At 38.6% G+C, this 19,812-nt stretch overlaps 1 protein-coding gene across 7 annotated transcripts in view; it reads left to right on the plus strand.

Moving 5' to 3' along the window:
- LTBP1 (latent transforming growth factor beta binding protein 1) overlaps window positions 1-19,812 on the plus strand; it is a 203,741-nt gene that overhangs the window by 90,569 nt on the left and 93,360 nt on the right. For all 7 annotated transcript variants that reach the window (XM_072856615.1, XM_072856611.1, XM_072856612.1 and 4 more), the window contains 2 exons: window positions 10,854-10,956; window positions 16,665-16,736. In XM_072856615.1, the coding sequence (XP_072712716.1) occupies window positions 10,854-10,956; window positions 16,665-16,736 (175 nt within the window). The remainder of the gene's footprint in view (window positions 1-10,853; window positions 10,957-16,664; window positions 16,737-19,812) is intronic.

The raw sequence follows: 19,812 nt of genomic DNA on the forward strand, positions 1-19,812 counted from the left end.
CATCTAAAAATAGATATATTTCCAATATATTCCACAAACATTTGTTAGACATTGGCAGCAAAATTCTCCAAAGATTTCACCTGCACAGAGCATGGTCTGCCTTCCCCTCAACGGGACAGCACCCCATCATCCCTGAATTGCAGGACTGGAGCAAAATGTCCTTTACAAGTGTTTCTTCTAGCTGTCAGTGAATGCTGTGATGCCAAGTGTTAGAACTGACAGCAAGGAAATTTCCTCATGGCTCCCAAGCAGCACACACACACACACACCTCCCCCCAAGAAAAAAGGGGGGAGATATCTCACTCTCACAGAGGGGCAAGGAACTTTAGAGAGGATCAGTGATGGGGAATAGACAGGAGCAGAAGCAGGACACAGTCAGAGCGGGGTGAGGGTAAACGTAGGTGGCAGATCCCAAGGTAGTGATAGCACTTACCTTCTGGAACCTCAAACTGAAATCACAGTTTCTTAGTCTCGGTCGTCCTCTGCCAGCTCCAAAGAACTGACTTTTTTTCCTGTAAAATATTTTTCTCTTTTCCTTTCAGTGACTGGCTTCTGCAGAGTATTGTAGCATTCTTACTAGTGGCATAATTAACTCTAGTTTCAGAAGTCATTGCTGTGGAAGTAAAGATCCCAAAACCTGCTCAGGCTAGGCCATCACGTGAGGGTGTTTAAAAATAATTCATTCTGAAAAGTGCTATGGAATAAGTAAATTTAAATGTCATCATGACCCAAAAATGTTTCTAGAAGACCAGAGTTAAGTTTGCATATAGAACATTAAAGGCTAGTATTCACTAATTGTTGAATGCTTGATTTGGGATCCACAGTGTTTAATATATACTGATGAGCTCTTTGTGCTTGTCTGTTTCAGGAATAGTAAAACCTTGAATTTGTTCTTTGGCAAGTGCTGAAGCACATGTTCAAATGAAAGTTCCTGGACTTTACATGACAAAATGAAGCAGGGCCTGTGTCAAACAACCATTTCTCTGTATTTCCTAAGAAAGAGAGATCTAACAAACGTGGCATTATAATGTGCCATCATAAAATGCTGGAAGTAATTATGATAACTTATAGTTTTTTATTATTTATTTGTATTTCTATTTGCCCTCATATATAAGGGAAGATGAAATTCCTTCCTCAATCTTAGACTTGGCAGTGGGTGCTGCATCTTTTATCTTTTACCTCTTGTGCTTGATATATTTCCTATCAGTTCTTTCTGCTACATGTATGAGTGAGGTATTTTGAATGACATACCCAAAACTTGTGGTGTCCTATGCATACCCCTCACATTACAGTGGCTTTAAAACTAAAGCTTACTCGTCACTCACCAGAAGGTAGTAACGTGTTCCTTTTAAAGGGGGAGAAAAGGGGAAATATACTTGCATTGCCCTCAGGCCAGACTTGGAATCCTACTAAATGCTTAGTCTCTGATTTTTATAATGTTTTTTTCAGTATTCCCCTGGAAAAATGTATCTTTGCAGTGCTCTCAAGAGAGGTAGTACCTCCTAGTTTAGAATAATGCATGTTCTCATTTTTTACAGTTTTCATTGATTCTTTCAGTGTCAGTCTTGGAGAAGAGCATAGTAATGATTTCAGAGGCCTTTTGTTATTTAATTTAATGGTTCAATTTAGAATTGGAGTTGTATGGTGGCATTTTGTAGAGCATTCATTTAAGACCTTGCCATAAATGTAGATTTAAGCAACTCATTCACCTTTCAAATTTGAACCTGAAATGTTAATGTGTTTTTCCTGCAGTCAGGCCATGCATATTATTTATTTGTATGTTAAATAGACCTTGAACTGGGAAAGACACTTAATTTTTTTTTTTTTTTAACTCTTAAATAGATCTATTCTAAAAGAATTGGGTTTTTTGTTTCTTTGGTATTTGCTTTGCTAAATATGAGGGTTCTCCTTATTTGCTCAGACAAGCTGCTAAACTGAGCTTTCCCTATTAGTAGCAATGTGTTACAAGTCCTTTCTGGAGTTTATGCTGGTTAATTTTGATATCTGTACTTTTTTCAACAATCATCAGTGTTTATACATTTTTTTTGCAGGGTGGATTGTATATTTGGCTTCGGAAATGTTTTATTAAATATCCTGGGATCAGAGGTGACTTTACTATCTATAGAGCAGATTGATGGAAGGATATGTGTGTGGCCTCTTGTAGGCAAATCAACCAAGTTAATAAAGACTTTGCTGAACTTGCTTTTGGTCTAGGGTAAAAGCACAGGATAAAAACAGTGTCAGAATCTCTACTGCGGTTTTGTGTGTTTGTAACCTCCACCATTCTACGTTTCTCTCCATCTCTTGTTCTCTCCTTCTTCCTTGAATTTCAGCTAGTCTTCAATTACAGATCCTCTGATTTTAATGCTTTGTTTTTTTCACAGCCTTCTGTGGAATAATTTTCATCTCCCAACACATTCTTCCTCACCCCACCTTAGTTAAATTCCTTTAATGTATCTCATTGAAAAACAGTAGTCCTGCAAAAACAGTAGGATAGTTGCTAAACTCAAATCTCAAGAGAGCCAGGGTGTATTTTCTGCAGTGTATTTCCAACAGAGTGCATATTGTTAAAGTTAGCAATTGGAGCCAGCCTGAACTGAAGCTTGGAGACATTATGGTACCAATAGTTGAAGAATCTGGTCACATTCTCAGGCCTCCGATCACTTCTAATTAACAACACAGAAATTCTTCTAGACCTCCTATTTGCTTAGTTGTCTATAGTATCACAAGTGACCATAACCAAAGGCAGCAACCATGAGAAAAGGGTAGTAAAAGATGTGTGAAAAGATTGCAGTCTACAAGCTAAAAAGGACAGGAGGAGAGAGAGAGAGGGGCTAGAGGAATGAAATTGCCTAGTTTAATTAGAATAGATAAATAAAGATGTATGTTTTCATAAATACATATACACATGTATGTATGTGTTGCTTAATTGTGACTGTTTTCTGAAGTGTCCTCAGCATTGGGAAATAAAGTGAAAAGAACAACTATAAAAGTAGTATTAATATTTCAATTTTTAAAAAGTAATATAGGAAGCTATATATCCAGTGTTCTGGATGGTTCTCTTTTCTACTCAAGTCAATTCATTTTTCCTGGCTGCCTCTTTTGTGTGGGTGGAACACTTAGCAATTATTTCTCCTCTGGGAGATGTTAATGATGATTGCTCCAGGATAGCTTACCATGTTACATGATAGCTTACTATGATATGTCGCATACAAAAGTTGTGGTTCATCAAATGCTTTCCTAGTACCAAAAAGATTTTTGCAGAGTATATAATAAACTAGCAGTTAAGCTGCAGGCCAGAAACTTATTGTTGTCATAAAAATATAGGAAACAAACCTTTACCTAAACTTGCACCTTGTTATATAGAAAATGTTGTTGAGAAAATAGAGACTTGAAGTTGGGAAACAGATACAATGGAAGCAGTAGGACAAAAATCCCACTTAAGATTGAGAACAGTAGATTTGTGGAGAGCACTGTTATGTTATGGTGCCTTCAAAAGCTGGAGACTGGATGTGGTGTCCTGCAAGGTCCTTTACAGCCATGTGTTTCTGTAATCCCAAGGAGTCAGTCATCTTAGACCACTGATTCTCAGTCCTATTTAAAAAGCAAGCAAATAAGGAAGATTATGTTTCTCTTCTTTAATTCCTCCTCTTCAGCTGCTTTTCATTTTAATTCTAATAAAAATGCCTTTATTATGACACAGAATATCTTGTTATTTCCCAAAATACTTCTAGTGTCAGTGGTGCACCTAGTAAAGATTGTGTTGGTAATCTCAAGTCCTGTTAATTTTGCATATGGTTACTTTGCATTTAAATCGAGACAAGAATGCAGATGCCTACTATTTGTCAAAATTAATATAAAGAGAATTAAGCACTGCTTCCTCCCCCCATTTCCCCCTTAAGATCACTTTGAAGTGTCTACTAATTATACTCATGTGTTTTCCTGTAGTTACTGCATTTCAGTATTTTGGCTAAAACTCTTTTTTCTCAAAATTGATTTGGTCTCCTTTTTGCTTAACTGTAAAGAGGGAGGCATTTTTTGCAAAGCAGCAAGAAATTGGAGAAGCTGGTATTTCCAAATTTCTCTAAAGCACAGGCTCTTTCTGACTAGAGTCACAAGTAATGCTGTTCTCTTCAGGTATTTCTGAGTATCAGTTTTACCGAAGGAGACTTCTGGCGATCTCAGTATCTGTAATTTAAAAACAAAATAAAAAAAGAGTTGTTACTCTAAAGAGAGACAGATATTGAAATTGCTTACCTGGCTGAAGGCAACATATGCCAAAATGTCCAGAAGAGAAGCTGGCTAAGAAGTCATGTCTGCCCATGCTTGCTCATGCCTCCTCACTGCCTCGGTTGTGCTGATGTAACTGCTGAGAGGAGCTGGACTGCTCTCTAAAATGATCACTGAAAGAGTTTAAAAAATACTGTCTTCTGATCCCCCCTTTTTGTTGGGGTGTTTTAAATTCGGATCAGTTCCAGGTTGCAGTGTTCAGAGGATATGTTCCACTCCTCACTTGTCAGTTATTTGCTGAATGATGCTTTGTGCTTCCCGTGCAAAGTACTTTGAAAGGTGTTGTAGAGAAGATCCATACTTGTTACAACTCTGTTGAGAAGGATGCCTGAATTAGAGTTGTTCTGGTATTGTGAAGTGAAATTTGGTGTATTATAATAATACTCTGGAAAATCATATTAAAGAAAAACACAATATACCACCTATAGCAGACAATAGAAGCATATTCTGATAATTTTTTTTTTAAATTAAGCTAAATAACATTGATGGTGAACACTAGTAAAGACTTTATTGAAAAATATAAGGGCTGTCCATTTTTCAGTGTGATCAAAATGCTCACATATGCATTCAAATGTGTTTCAGATGCTGCTTAGTTCTGATAAACAGCAAGTATATCTGATAAACAGATGTTAGTTGATCAGCACCTTTAGTGGGATAAATATCTATGGAAATAGTTTATTTAATATGGTGTTTCAGTAATGTCTTTTACAGGAAACATTTGTTTTGGTTTGAGCAACACCCTTCTCTCTGCTGTCAGACTTAGTAGAATACAAAATAAGCCAAGTGATAGGTGGCAGCTAGAAAAGGTCAGAAATTGTCAACATTGTATCATGATACAGATTTTGACTGCAAATCATTAAGCATTTACCTAACTTGATTCACACGAGGGCATACACTGATCATAGACTTAACTTTGAGAATATACATAAAGTTGTCAGGAACTAGGGTTAGATCACTGAGTTTTTCACGATGGGAAATATTAAACAAAAGCATCAAAATTTTTGAGTTAGAAATCAGAGCAGCAAAATATTTTGATAGCTCTTTAATGCATAACCCTAACGTATGGATACTACTGTATGCAATATGATCGTAGTGTATGTAGTCTGGAGGCGATGACAGTAGTAATATACCAGTTGAAGTTACTCATTCAACTGTATAAATATCCCTGTTGAACTTCAGATTAACAAAACATTTCCTATGGAGGTAAGTTTCAGGTATTTTCATTTTTTGACAGCTGTATGAAATGAACTTCCCTATTTATATTCTTTAGGCAGGAAAAATGGTACAAGTAAAATTCTGTGCTTCATACTGGTACTTCTTCTCTTGGAGTACTTTTAAAACCTTTTTGTCTTTAGAATAGTCTTAAAAATACCATCTTAAAATAAAATAACTGTCTGGAATTCCTTGAAGCTCATGGTTTGGCTTCTGAAGTTTTTAAACAAATAGACTGTCAGAAATTAGTGTGGATTCACTTCCAGGATTAATGCTTCATTCGCAATGGATTCTTTGCAAGATCAATACCCTGAAATATCAGAAGATTAAAGATGTATTGGATACCAAAAACACCAAACATTGTTTTAATTACTCAATAGAAGAAAGCTGGATAATTTTTACTTGCCTATGAAGAATGTTCTGCTTAAGCCAAAACAAATTCTTTACCAGTTCTTTTAGAAAGTCTGGAAGTATTTAAGTTTCTCTCCTCTGCTTTATGAGACAATGCCTGTTAGTGAGCCAGTGCTACATGGGATAACACTCTTCATTTGTAACAACCTGTCATTCAGCTGGTCAGTAAGCTAATTAAGTATGTCTGTTAATTGTTTCAGTAATACAGTTTATTAAGTTTGAGGTTTCTTACTCTGTTTGTCACACCTATAGGGGAAAAAAAAGAAGCAACAATCCAAGGTCTGTGCCTGTTGAATAGTTTACAGAAAGTTAGACAGTGTATCCATTCACTTCTGCTATTGTGGTATGTGAAATGCAGTCTTTTGAGCTGAATCCCAGAGTCATTAGCTATTAACTCAGGCAAAGCACCTATCGATTTCAATCATAGTTAATCATGTGACACTCCTTTATTTATGCCTGTATTGTGGTTTTAACTAACAGCTCGTGACAGGGATTTGTAGGTGGGTCATGCAGGAGTGGGAGTCCCAGGAAACGTTGTGGTCCCTCGGCCAGAATCCTCTGCGGTTGCCCTGAGACTAATTGCCAGACTGGGCTCTCTACCGCACTTTACAAGGAGCTGAATAAATTCCTTCTACTGCCTTAGCAGAGGGATTTCAAGGATATAATCCTTCCTTTTCCCTGGCATTGGAAAACACATGAAACCCTGGTGGCAGTGCACAACTCAAGTACTGTTAGCGCTCCAAGACTGTGGAGATGGGGCAGAGGCTGGAGTCTGGACAGAGGAACAAAGAGGTGATGTGGCTTGGGGTGGCCTTTGTGCACCAGCACAGGGTCAGCCAGAATTTCAGTCTACCAGTGGGAATATTCAGTACTTCCTTCAGTTATATAAAATATTGGCATAGAAGCCCAGGCACACATGGGGAAAAATATGTGGATTCGAAACAATACTTTCAGTGTCTGTGAGTGCTTTACCCAGGAAGAACTTTGTTTTATAGCAGTACCATGTGTGCCTCATACTGCTGCTACTGCTGAGCCTCTTTCAGCACAGTTGAGCTCTTTTATACCAATCCTTCATGACTTCTTTGCCTTCTGAACCAGTAAGAATTATCTTCAAATCATAAGTTTGTGACAGATGCATCATTCATGAAAATCTGTTCTCTGTCTATGAGGAGTTTTCCAGAAGCCCTCAGGAATACAGGCTAGATTAGTTTAAAATGCGTGTGGATGATGGATAGAAAAGTGTAAGCCTAAGCTTAGGGAATGGCGTCATCTTCATGCATAGTGCAAGCTGTGTGCTTGTGTTTAGCTTCCCTGCTTATTTTAGATTACTTAGTTGTTGGAGTTGTGTTGAATGGTGAGACAAACTAAAAATAGTTATGGATTCCCCAAGTGACTTTTTCAGTCACTTGTGACTCAGAGACTGGAACAGACTGTCTGAAGAGCTAATGAATTCTTCTCAGTAGTAGGAAGTGGGTAAGACTTTTGAAGTGGATAGAAATTATCTAAAAGTTTTTGAGACTTTTAGAAACAGAGCTTCAGTTCATAGATGCTTAGGGTTTGTGAAAGGGAGGAGCATCTTAAGAAATTGTAGCAGGCTAGGAAACAGTTTGTGCAGTGCCATGAGTGTTGAAAGTATCTGAAGCACTATTAGATGTACTAGAGAAATCAGGGTTTATTAGCCATAGAAGAACTCTCTTTTTTTGCTTGGCTTAGGACTTTGCAGAGCAGTCATTTTTTCTGATGCATAGCTCCAAAATTACACAGATCTTACACCACTAGGAGCCCCATGTGGCAGTTGCTTTTCCTCGCTGGCCAGTTTCTACAATGATCTGGACATTAACCAAATTATCATTGATTCTTCAAGCTTTAATTCACCATAGAGGCAGTGGGAGCAGCAGCTTTAATCATTGCCAGTTTTTACTGACAGGACTAAAAACCACAGTTGCCAGATGACTCAGACTTTGGCATCCTTATTTTTGCTCATGGTTTTTATATGGAAATTTGAAAAAGTTATGACCACAGAGATCATGATTTTCAGTAGAGTGCAAATGCTGTAGCACCACACCTAAACTAAAAGTGGGCTTTAGTCCATCTTCCTCCTCCTTTCTTTTTCTTTTTTTTTTCCTTCTTTGTTTTATGTGCTTTTAATTTACTACTGTTAAATGACACCTTTTCTATTCTGGGGAAAAAGAAAAAAAAAAAGGGCCAGTTCATCATGGCATATTGGCACTCACGTCAGTGGAGCCTTGCCTTGACACACATTAGCTGCTGGGATGTGTCCTTGAGGCTTGTGACCTTGCAGAGGAACACTGGGTGTTAGGTAATGTGCCTCGCTGCCCAAATGCTCCATTTCTGAGATCATAAGGGGAGGTGCAGCACCAGCCTCGATTCCTCCCACTTCTTTTCGGAGAGATGAGAGTTGTAAAACTGAGGCACAAGGCGGGGGGAGAAGTGTCAAGTGCAAATTGGTTTAGCTGATTCTCACTAACAGCCACAGTATATGACTTCAGTAAGTAGTTTCTCTTTCTTTGAAGAAGCAGTACCAGCTCTAGGAAGGGAGTTGAGCAGCTGTAATTATAAAGTAAAACTGAGTAGCTGTGATTATAAAGTAAAATGGCCCTTCCTAGAGCATGCACACCTGGGATGTGGGTTGAGAAGTCAGCATTGTGTAAAGATGTAACATGAATTCTCTAAGGTTTTAGAGGAGGCACTTGGAGGAGCCATTATGAGTACTCTCCAGTTGAAAGACTTTTGAGCTTCTGGGAACTACAGCAAGATCTGTATATCATCTAGCTAGAGGCAGTTGAAAGAGCTAGTTCCAGTTTTGAAAACACCGAGCTGCTGCAGCAGAGGGAGTTGTGCAGAATTCCCTGCTTGTACATCTTGACAGCCTTTGTGAAGTGCTAGGCCAAGAGTCACTTCTGGGAACAGAGCAGACTCTGACTGATCAGGAATGGTCAATCTCGTACTAATTCTGCCATTGCCCAAGCCAGGGGAGCACAAGACAGCCTGAAAGACATGTGTTCGCATAGTGTAAGCCTGGGTCTTCATCTGAAAGATGGGACTTGCTTTGATACTTTACTGTGTTAACACAGCCAATTACCATCCGGACCAGGACTGTTTCTCACCCCTTGGAACATGGGAAAATCTGTCACAAGACCCTCTGCAGATGTTAGTGTGAAAATAGACTCCTAAAGTTACGCAATAACTGAGCAGTGCCTCTTAACCTGTTTGGCCGCTCTGTTCTTTACGTTGTTCATGTGTCACCCTAACATGTGGCTGAAAGCACAAGTGGTGCTATCCCATATAGGGGTGATGTGCAGAGGTGAACCATAACTTCACTAAGTTGCCCTGGTGCTAAAAGCTCCGTTTCATGAGGGAGGCTGGGACAGAGGATGCTCCTGGCTGCTCATACATCCCTTACTTGACAGATGTCTAAGCTTCACAAGCAGCAAGTGCAGAGCTGCTACAGGTTGCACATTACAGTCTGGTCTTTAAACAGTGAACTGGTGCGGCTTTCAGTTTGTTGCTGAGGTATTTCAGGTGGTGCCTGGGGAGTATCTGTGAAAAAGGGGCAGAGAAGACAGCTGGGATGATGCCTTGCCAGCCCTCACCATGCAAAGAGGGAACCCTCTGATGAGTCAGAGCCCTGACGTTGTGTGTTAGCCTGCTGTCCTCTTAGCAGTCACACTGTCAAGCTACGCAGAGTAACTCTGTACTTTGAAAACATCATTGACTTATGGGTGTCAGTATGATTAAGAGCACACTGGAAAAATTTTGGGAAGGTTGGAGGAAGCCATCAGTGCCTGTGCATTCAGCCTGCATCCCCTACTGCAGAGTGACTGGGTTACCAGCAGAAGTGAAAGCAACCACAAGGCCACAGCCTGTTCCATAGCTGAAAGCTATGCGGCAGTGAGGATTTGGGTCAGAGGTTTATATGCTGTCAGGAAGGGGAGTTAGGTCAGGGAGGGTCTATTCACTGCATACTGAGGATTCACACTTCAGCACATTTGAATTGTTTGCTGCCGTGCCTATTTATATCAGCATTTGCTTTGAAAATGTTACTAAATGCAGCTGTTGTGTACTTCTCTTGTCCTTTGTGCATTTCCATTTTATAGCTAATTGATGGGTTTAGGTGTATTTTTGTCTGCATCTCAGAAATACATTTAAGCTTTCTTTATCATGCAAAATGGAAGAAAATTGCAAAAGTCAAGAACATAAAGTATTTTGTAAGATTCTAAAAATTAGTATTCTTATTACTAAAAAGCATAATAAGAATATTCTTGGTCAGAAAAAAAAAGCAATATTGACCTCAGAAATTATTGCAAGATTAATTTAAATATTTGCATGGGGAAAGACACTTGTTTGGAATAACAGTCCTCTTTTCTGTGTTACCTTCTTTAGTATCTGGGCAGCAGAATCTGTCATTATAATTTGGCAATTTTCAGTAAGTGGTCATAAACATTAAACAGAAGTTGTCAGGAAGTTGAGGCTTTTTAATAGGGAATAACATTATAGAAATCACAGTTATACTTTTTGTCTTTCTTTAAGAGAGTAATTAGAAAGGTATTTGAGATAATTTATACAGCTATTGAAAAAGTGGACGAGCACATTTTTATGAGGAAAAATGTAGGGAATAGGTGCCAATGGCGAGTTACTACCTTGGAAATATACTCACTCGTTCTTGTGACATACTCTTCTCTTCTGTTTCTTTCTCCTTCTTTTCAAGTTGACACGGGGGAAGATAATAATGTCACCTATTTGCTCGTGCCTGTGTAGAGAGTCATTGCAATGCATGGGCACTATTTAAGTTCAGCTAAGAGCTCCAGTGAATCTTCAGTGTCTCAGCAAGAGGTTGACCTAAGTTGACTGAAAAAGAATGTTGTACTAGAAGTGAGCAACATACATTAACCGGAGTGTTCTTTACCTGACTATTCCAGTGTGGCAAAGCACTTCCTGGCCTTTCCAAGCAAGAAGACTGCTGTGGAACCGTGGGTACTTCCTGGGGTTTTAACAAATGCCAGAAATGTCCCAAGAAGCCATGTAAGTGCTATTTTGTTGTTATTCTCTGGAGCAGTTTACGGCTTTTCTTTTTTTTTCCCCTCAAGTAGTATTTTTCCTTTTTTTGAGGGGGGGGAAAAAAAGGAACCTAGTAGAAAGAATATGCTATGGTTTGATTAGGGACAGGTTGCAGAAACTGGAATTCTCCTGCATGCCAGCAGAGTTACAATATTCAGGCATTCATTGGAGCCAGCGAAGTTAACGTTGTTGAGTTTTTTTCCCCTTCCTCCTCCTTGAAGTCAGTGATGCACTGTTGCGTTTCTCTGTGCAGGAAGGATAATGACATTGAATCATCTTGCCTCTTCCAGCTGGATTTATTTTTTTTAAAGTTTGCACAGAAATGTTAAATTATAGAGGCGCCAGTTACTGCTTGGAGAGAATGCAGTGACCTCTTGGGACTGCAAATGAACTTTCAAGTTCGAAGCCAAAGTTTTCCAGGCTCTGAATTGTCAGTTACATTTTTTTGCTCTGTTTTTGAAATATCTTCCTCAACAAGTAGGCAATGACAAAGACTTTCTTCACTGTTTTGTTATGATTTGACATCATATTATAATGAGAAAGAAACTTCAAATTATTTACACGATAGGTGAAGCTAGTCTCTTAAACTTTTTGTGAATGACATTACTGTTGCACAGGAATAGTAATACTTCTCTGTCATGTCATATTTTCATCACTAAATGAAAGATGAGAAAAGATAATGTGATGTCTGTTTTGCAGATGTAATGGACCTGAATTAAGTGGGCCAAAAATAGTGCACAGAGATGCAGTCATTCTTATCTAGGTCTTCTAGGCCCCTGTTATTTGTACAGATAGCAACTCTGGAAACATGTTCAGTGTTTGATTTTTTTTTTTTTTAAGCATATTTTTGTCTGCAAGTCTTAATGTGGACATAAATAAAATTCTGGCAGAAAATCTACAGTTACTCCTACTTCTCTGACTCCTCCTCCTTCCACAGGAGAGTCTGATATAAATGTATACTGACTCGGTCTGATCTGCTAGTTTATGAAGCATTTAAATTTTGTGTTTTGGAGTATGTTTATCTTCTGATTTGCTTCTGAAAGAGAGCCTCCTTGTGGTCTTTGAGATCCATAATTAATAAAAGAATCTGGTACCTAAATTTTTATTCCTGTAGCACATAAATACAGTTTCTAGCAGAGACATGCATTCTGTATTGGTGTATGAATTGTGAAATGTGTCATGATTTTGTAGCTTTCCTGAAGAAGTAGCAATTTATTTATAGCTTTCTCCAAAGAAGTAGCAATTTAACTACAATTGAAAGATTTGGTCATCAGAAGCATGTGGGCATGCAGAATGTTGCTTAGTGGATATAGGTGTGCCATGGGAAAATCACAAAAGCCTGAAACATGCTCCAATCAAAAACTGGTTGGAACTCCTAATACAAATTTTTGGTGCCTGGTTTGAAGGGAAGCCCATGTGCTGGTTCTTCATAGCTCAGGTAAAACACTGGTCTCCTCAGCCTGGAATCCACAATGGACAATGTGTTGATCAGGCAGCTGCTTAATGCCAGCACGATGGCATTATGTTGCCATCAGCATGATGTTAAGAGCAAGCAAATAGGGAAACACTGGGACAAACCATGTCCGAAATCCTGGTCCCCAGATGCTTCTTTGGTGGGTACAGAGAGGTGCCTGAACTCACCCTAAAACCTCTCCTGAAGGGAAATCCACCACCCTATTTTCAAAGCACTGAGTAAGAATAATTTTTTTTAAATGCTAATGAGATGAGCACTGTCCTTTATTATAAAAGGTTAATGGCTAGCACACTTGCTCAAGATGGGGCAATTCAGAGTTCCTTCATCTGCCAGAAGAATTTCTAATCTACATTTTATACCTATGAGGAGATGCCCTAACCCATAAAATGTAGAAACAATTCTTGGAACAAGACTGGGAACCCAGTCTCTTTCCCAGTGTCCTTAATTACTTATGGTATGAGTCATGCTTATTCCTGCTTTCTGGCTCAATCTGGAATTGTTTTTTTAAACGTAACTGTATGCTTTCAAGAGAAGACAGAGAATGTTGCCACTTGGATAATCCTGTCCTTGTGATTAAAGCATTCCTGGAAAGTAAGGGTTTGTGTCTCCTAGACATAATGGGATACGTTTCTCATCTTTCTAGGTGGGAGCTTGCACTGTACAGTAGTGTTTTAAGAAGGGAGGAGGAGATGGGTGCACTGTCTGTTTTCTCCAGATTAAAATACAGTGTCATCTACCACTACATTATATCAAGAGTATAATTTGGTAGGTGTATGCTTCAAGAATATTCACTGAATCTGTCAGGAAGATTTGGTAGAGGTATATGTACTTTCTTAGTCTAGATTTGATTTAGGAATGAGTTAAGCATGATGCTATTCAATCATGCTATGACTTACTGCAATTCTGCATGAGTGCAAATGGTGAATTTTCAGATTTCTAAGAACTTACGGTAATAAATTTGGAGTGTTGCAGGAGTTTAAGTGATCTTACAGCATCTTAGCGTTTTATAGATGTTCAGTTTGAACTTAGGCACACAACTTGTTTTGGATCTGGGCCTAAGTGTCCTTTGGGCATAGGTGTCAAATTAAGCCTCATGTCAGTATCAGTGTTATGCTTCTGTAGAGCAAACAATTTCCCAAGATAAATGTAAATTTATGATAAGATTTAATGAAAGTGTGGAGTGCCTGCTTAAGGATTTATATTTTGTCAAGTTTTGGTTTTTGTTTTTGTTTTTTATAATGAGACTGTTTCAGTGGTAAAAAGAGTATGCATATATATATAAAAATATATATGTATATACGATACTGGATGGAAAAACTTGGGAGTCAAGTACATTATTAGTAAGTTATCAGTTAAGTGGTGTCCATGGTAGTGTCTCAACAGGCAAAGATAGTCCCACATTAGTCCTATGTCATTTTGACCTGTTCTGATACTTCACTAAATTGGTATTACCCTTTTTATTGTAGACATTTTGGAAGAAAACAGACGTCCTTTTGCTTTTATGGTTTTATGTTTCATAAACTTCATTTAAGATTGACCTGTTTTTATAATAATACGTAATCAGGTTGCATTTAATGTGATCTTCTGCAAAACCCACTTCAGCAAAATATTTAAGCATATACTTCAGTCTCATTAGCAGGCACTTTTCTTCTCTCTTCAGTCAACTACTTAAGGATGCACTTAGGTTTGCAAGTGTCTTGTTTCCATGGACTTAAGTAGGGCTTTGTCACTTTGTAAAGATGTACTTGCTTATTTTGGGTAATAGCCACTGCTCAGTTGGGGCTTCTGCCTTGTTGCAAAGTCAAGTGCCTTGGCCTGAGGCAGCTCCCATGTCTGTAAGTTTATGGGTTATTCAGTATTACTGAAAAATATAAGAAGAAATTTTGGAACAGATCTCCATTTTTGAGGGCTTCTACAGAAGACAACTTTTAAGACAAAGTGCATTTCTGTGTTACATGGGGAATGTTATGATTGTTCAGGCTTCTTGCTAACAGTTAATAATTACAAACAGGTTGTCTAAGTGAGTAAAGGGTAAGTAATGTAGGACTCTATCCAGCTCCCACATGGATCACTAGCCATCGCTGAATAAGCTCCTTACTCTGCTGCGACTTGCTTGCGTTGCTGCTCTTTGTAGAAGGAAGAAAACAGCTGCTAGTAAGCCACTACTTCCTGTTCAGTGTGGGAGTAGGAGGATGAGGAGGGAGGGAGAGGTTAAAATCTCTGCCCTAACTCCACCACTGCACTTTTTAGAGCAGCTGAGTCGCCCTGGAAGGGAAAATGTGTTGCAGCACTGGAAAAGGCCTGGCATAGCTTATGGGCTGGTCTCCATCTACAACTGGAAGAGCTCCGCTCTTCCTCTGTTTTCCTCTGCCAGGCTTTACTGCAGGGTACCATTCCTGTCCACAAAAAGTTAGACACACACTCTTGGTTTTAGTGTGAATTGTATCAAGTCTGTAATGGCAAACACAGATAAGTTAGGACATAATCAGTGCAGTTATGAATCTGACTCTGCCAGCATGAGCATTTGGACTTTCCACTGACATTTTTGGGGACCAGGAATAGACTAATGCATTGCACTTTTGAAAATCTCACCTTAAATTTAAACTGGTTTTAATATTAACATTGTGAAAAGATTCAAGCTGCCTTTAAAACAAATACATAGCTGCCACTTTTTTGGTGAGAAATGAAATTTTCAAATTTAGTTTGTGTTAAAATGGTTGTAGTCAATGTAAAGATGGAAAAGTATGTGTTCCAAACTGTAAGAACATTGTTGCTGTATTTTGACCCATACTATTTTTGTGTTTAACCATTTTATCACTTTAAGCAATCCCTAAAGGGAATCTTAATGTTCTAATTAAGCAGTTATTTTAAATAATTCACAGCAATTTGAAGTGAAACTATCTCACTTGAAAAGCTGCTACTCAAGATCATCACTTCAATTTTTTCCAAAGAATAGGAAAAGCTTTAGAACTAATGAAAATAATTCTTTTCTTTTTTTTCCCCACCCTTATAGTCAACCAGTTACCAGTTTTAAAATAAGCTGCAGGGATAAATGTGCAATTCAGGAATTTTATGTGAAGTGAAGTCAATTTAAAACATTGTCTCACTCAGTTGTTCTATCTTATTTAACAGTTTATATACAGTAAAGATGGAAAGTAATGTGTTTGATTTGTTTGTTTGTCTTTTGCCTGCTGAACATTTAGAACACTTTTAAAGGAAAACAAAAGATCTGACCAAATGTAAGTTATCTCTATTGTAGCATTCAAATTATGAAAAACTCTCTTGACTCTTATTAAAGGCACTTGTGTGATCATAGTGCCAAGAGTTTACTCCTATATGTTTAATAAAGTACTGGGCTTTGCCAAGAGGTTAGTTTTTCATGCATAACCATACAAAGAAGTTACTGCTCTCATTTATGATGTTATAACAGTTTAAGAATCAATAAACAGTTTTCTGTAGTCTCAAAGGCAACCTTAAGTGGAGGAAAGAAACAATAAATAGAAATAAAAATCTAGTTAACTGAACACTTTCTATTTTGGCAAAATTGAATTCAGTCTGTATTTTGCAGTGTTGTTATGCCCTTGACAGTTTACACTGATCAGCCAATAAGTCACACAGTCTTCTAAAATTCAGCGACTTTGTTCAGGAAATCACAAATATGCTTTTTTTTCCCTTCTTTTTGCCTTGTTTTAGAAGTTCATTTTCTTCTATTTCCTGCATATTTCAAATATTTTTTTAATTCATTGTGGCAGGAGAGATGGTACCCAACAATTTTGCTTAACACCGAAGATACTTCTGCTTTCTAAAGCTGCTTTTAGTTTTGAAACCATTGAGTTTCCATAATGAATCTTCAGCTTTTCCCAACATGATATTTGTAGCTGGTTTGGGAAAGTAATTACTTGAATATTTGAGAACAACTAGGATGAAAGATAATGTCCTGATTTCAAAGATGTATTTTTTGGAAAAAATATAAATTTGACTGGATAACTGAAGACTTAAGTGGTATACATGTGGAAAGAGATGGAATTAAGGTTACCTGTACAACCTTTAATTTTAATTTCTTGACCTTTTATGCCTGACTATACATCATAAAAACTTATAATCATTTTTTAATAGTTACATAATAATTTGGCTGTCAGGCTCTCTAAATAAGCATATAAATCAGCAGTATTTAACTGATGTAATTTTTTTTCTTCAGCTTACCATGGATACAGTCCTATGATGGAATGCCCACAAGGCTACAAGAGGATCAATGCTACGTTTTGTCAAGGTATGATAGCGCCCACAATTGATTGTGATTATTTTGAGTACCAGTTTTCTGTGACAGATTCTTTGATATTTATGACTTAGATGAATGGATCCAGTCCATTGATTTGTATTTGGGAAAAAATGTTGAGGCTACTTCTAACTCTTTCCAAATACTGGCAACTCCATAGGGTGGGGTTTTTTGCTCCAGGGCAAAAAACTTTTAAAACTTTTATGTATATTCTCATTTTCTTTTGATTATGTGTAAAGATGACTTTATAAGGATTCATTTACTTTGTTTTTCAGTAGAAACGCAGTGTTCTATCAGTTATTTTGCTAAACAGTGAACCTGCAGACTTACTCGGTTAAGTCAGATGAAACTAGCAATAGAAAATAATTTCTATAATCATGAAAGTATAAAGGAACCATAGAACAATTCTTTTGGACTTAAGAGTTTAGACACGACAGTACTGAGAACAGTCAGCTAATGTCACTGGCAAGTGGAAATGAAAAACCATGCATACCTGGCTGCCATGTAAAGCGGTGACCCACATACCTGCACTGTGCACATTCTGGAAGTGAGAATGTATGGAGTTAGATACTGTGTAAGTTGTGTTACGCCAAGATTATGCCCTGTATCTCCTGGCTGTAGGCATAGAAGTTATCAAAACGTACACGGTTGTGGGGTCTGCATGGTCATGCAGCTCCACAGAAAGGCTTGGGGCATTTAGGTTCTCCTGGCCTACAGTGTCTCTATCTGACGAAGCTGAACAGATGACCATAGACATGTGCTTGTTCTTTCTCTGTATCCTGGAGTATTGAACAGAGGTGCCAGGTGAGGATGTAGGAAAAAGCTTAATTGCTTGTCCGACTTGTTTGGCCCAGCTCAAGTAAAGAATGGAAAGGAACTCTGAGAAGATGTGAGCAATCCTGCAGTGGTGCTCTAAAGAGAGGTTTGGGAAGGAAGGGAAGAATGAGTTCAAGTGAGTCTGACACTGACCTGTGGTCAGGTTTGTTAGTCATTGTTGATGCTGCAGGGGTAAAAGAGGTCCCAACAAGTAGTGGTGGTGGAGAGAAGGAGAAAATGAGAGAGTAATTTGCGTTAAAGGATATATATACTTTGGAGTTAAAGTTAATTTTATTTAACTGAAAAACTTTCAGTTAGCATGTCGATGAAGGAATGTACAGCAGCCAACCACATAAAGAAATTATTTTACCAACCAAAAAAATACAGCATGTAGAGCACTAAACACAAACGTCCCGCTGCTGCTGCTGAGGGAGATGTGAGCTGCTATCTGAAAGTATAGGCACTTAAGCCTATCTGCTGCTCAGTTCTCTACCTAGTGGTTTACCAGCTTGCAGGGTAGGGGCATTTGGAGGATTGTGAGAAAAAATTGAGTTGGGGCAAATTAGTAAAAAACTAAATGGAGGACAGCTGCAAATAGCATCTCAAGAGCTTGTTCCTTGATCTGCAGTGAAAGACTGTAGAGTCCTCTTAAGAAATAAAAGGGATGGAGAGATGTTGATGGCAACTTACTGATGAGGACTGCAAAGTGAAAAGGTGAAGGACGTGAGTGTAAGGCATGGATGGCCGCCTTTTCACGCCTCAAGTTAAACACGTAGGTGGTGCGTATATTTCAGCAAGATGTTTCCAGCCATTTCAAAAGAGATTGTCTCATTCCACATATTAGTTACGAGGTTTTTCAGTCTGCAAAAGAGAGGATTTCTAACTTTGAGCACAGAAGGTGTCTGGAAGATGCCATGATGCATTAGTACCATCATGCATCCCTCTGAATATGGTCCGGGAAAGACAGGAGCTTTTGATATCTCCAGTAGTTGTGCGCAAACCCCACTGCATACACAATGGTTTCCCAGAAAGCAGCAGCTCAGCAGGCATTTAAAGGTGAGTAGGGCATTCAGTTTGTTTCAAGGGGTTGCACCTAGGTGTTGGCAAGCCTTATTTCATGGAAACTAAGATCCTTAATCAGGGGCTACAGGCAGTTAAAAAATGGTCTGGTGCTTGTGAAGGTTGCCAGAAGTAGGCCAGGAAGTTGTTTCGCTGAGCAGTGACAGGCTGATAGAGAGGGAGAACATATGTCTGTGGGTAGGGAGCATAAGAGGGAGCTAAGTCCTGCCATGGTAGTGTGCAGAAATAGATCCGTACCTGGTAGGCTAGTCATTGTTGTACTGGGTTTTGATAGTTTTTCCCCTGACACATTTTTGTACTACATAACTAATACTGCAAGAAAGATGAGGCTTTAAATAGTTTGTTTTATTACCAATATCATTATCCCAGAAGAGAGCGAGCTGTAGACTCTAAATATAACTTGTCGTTGATACATGGAAACTTATAACATAGAGTTTAATCATATGGTGGGAGTCAGATTATCCCACCGAGAAGCAGACTGTCGATGAATTGAGGATGGGGACAATCTCTTAACTTTCTGGAGAGGACAGAGGTGGTGACTGCTGCAGGTTCCCCTTATTGCCTTATCAATGCTTGGGTGGCTTCTCTGTAATTTACTCACCAGCACACTCCAAAAAGGAGCTACAAATAAGGAAGGAACTGAGAGAAGGAATACCCATGAAACAAAGCCAGGATAAAATTTAGTCCTATTGAAGCAAGTAACAAGATTACCATTTTCTTTCAGAGGGTCAGGATTTTGACCTCTGTTTGAACAGTCATCAGGAAAGCTGGCTTCATATGTGAAAGCTGCTGGCAGGGTGAATTTCAGTTCTGAAATGGTCATTAGCATGTGCTTCTCAATGAGTCAGGCAAAAGTGTCCTGTTTGTGTTTATCTGCATCAGGCAGGCTTTTCGAGAAGAGGAGAGGACAGGGCTAACAAAGAAACAGTTGTCCATATCACAAACACAGAGCAAAGCAACAGCAGTAGCTGTGAAGAGAAAACTGTTTAAGCTGGTGGCGGGGAAGTATTTGTGTTCTTGTAATAATCCTTACAATTAAATTGGAAAGGAGTGGCACAGCATGCCCATATGCAAGTATACATTTTAATCAGATTATTCTTTGCTGAAAGGATGTCCATGCTCTGAAAGGGCCAGCGTTGCCAGATCAAATAGTAATAGGGCTGTATTTCTGAAT

Source organism: Ciconia boyciana, chromosome 3 (genome assembly GCF_034638445.1).
Source record: "Ciconia boyciana chromosome 3, ASM3463844v1, whole genome shotgun sequence".
Taxonomy (NCBI): domain Eukaryota; kingdom Metazoa; phylum Chordata; class Aves; order Ciconiiformes; family Ciconiidae; genus Ciconia; species Ciconia boyciana.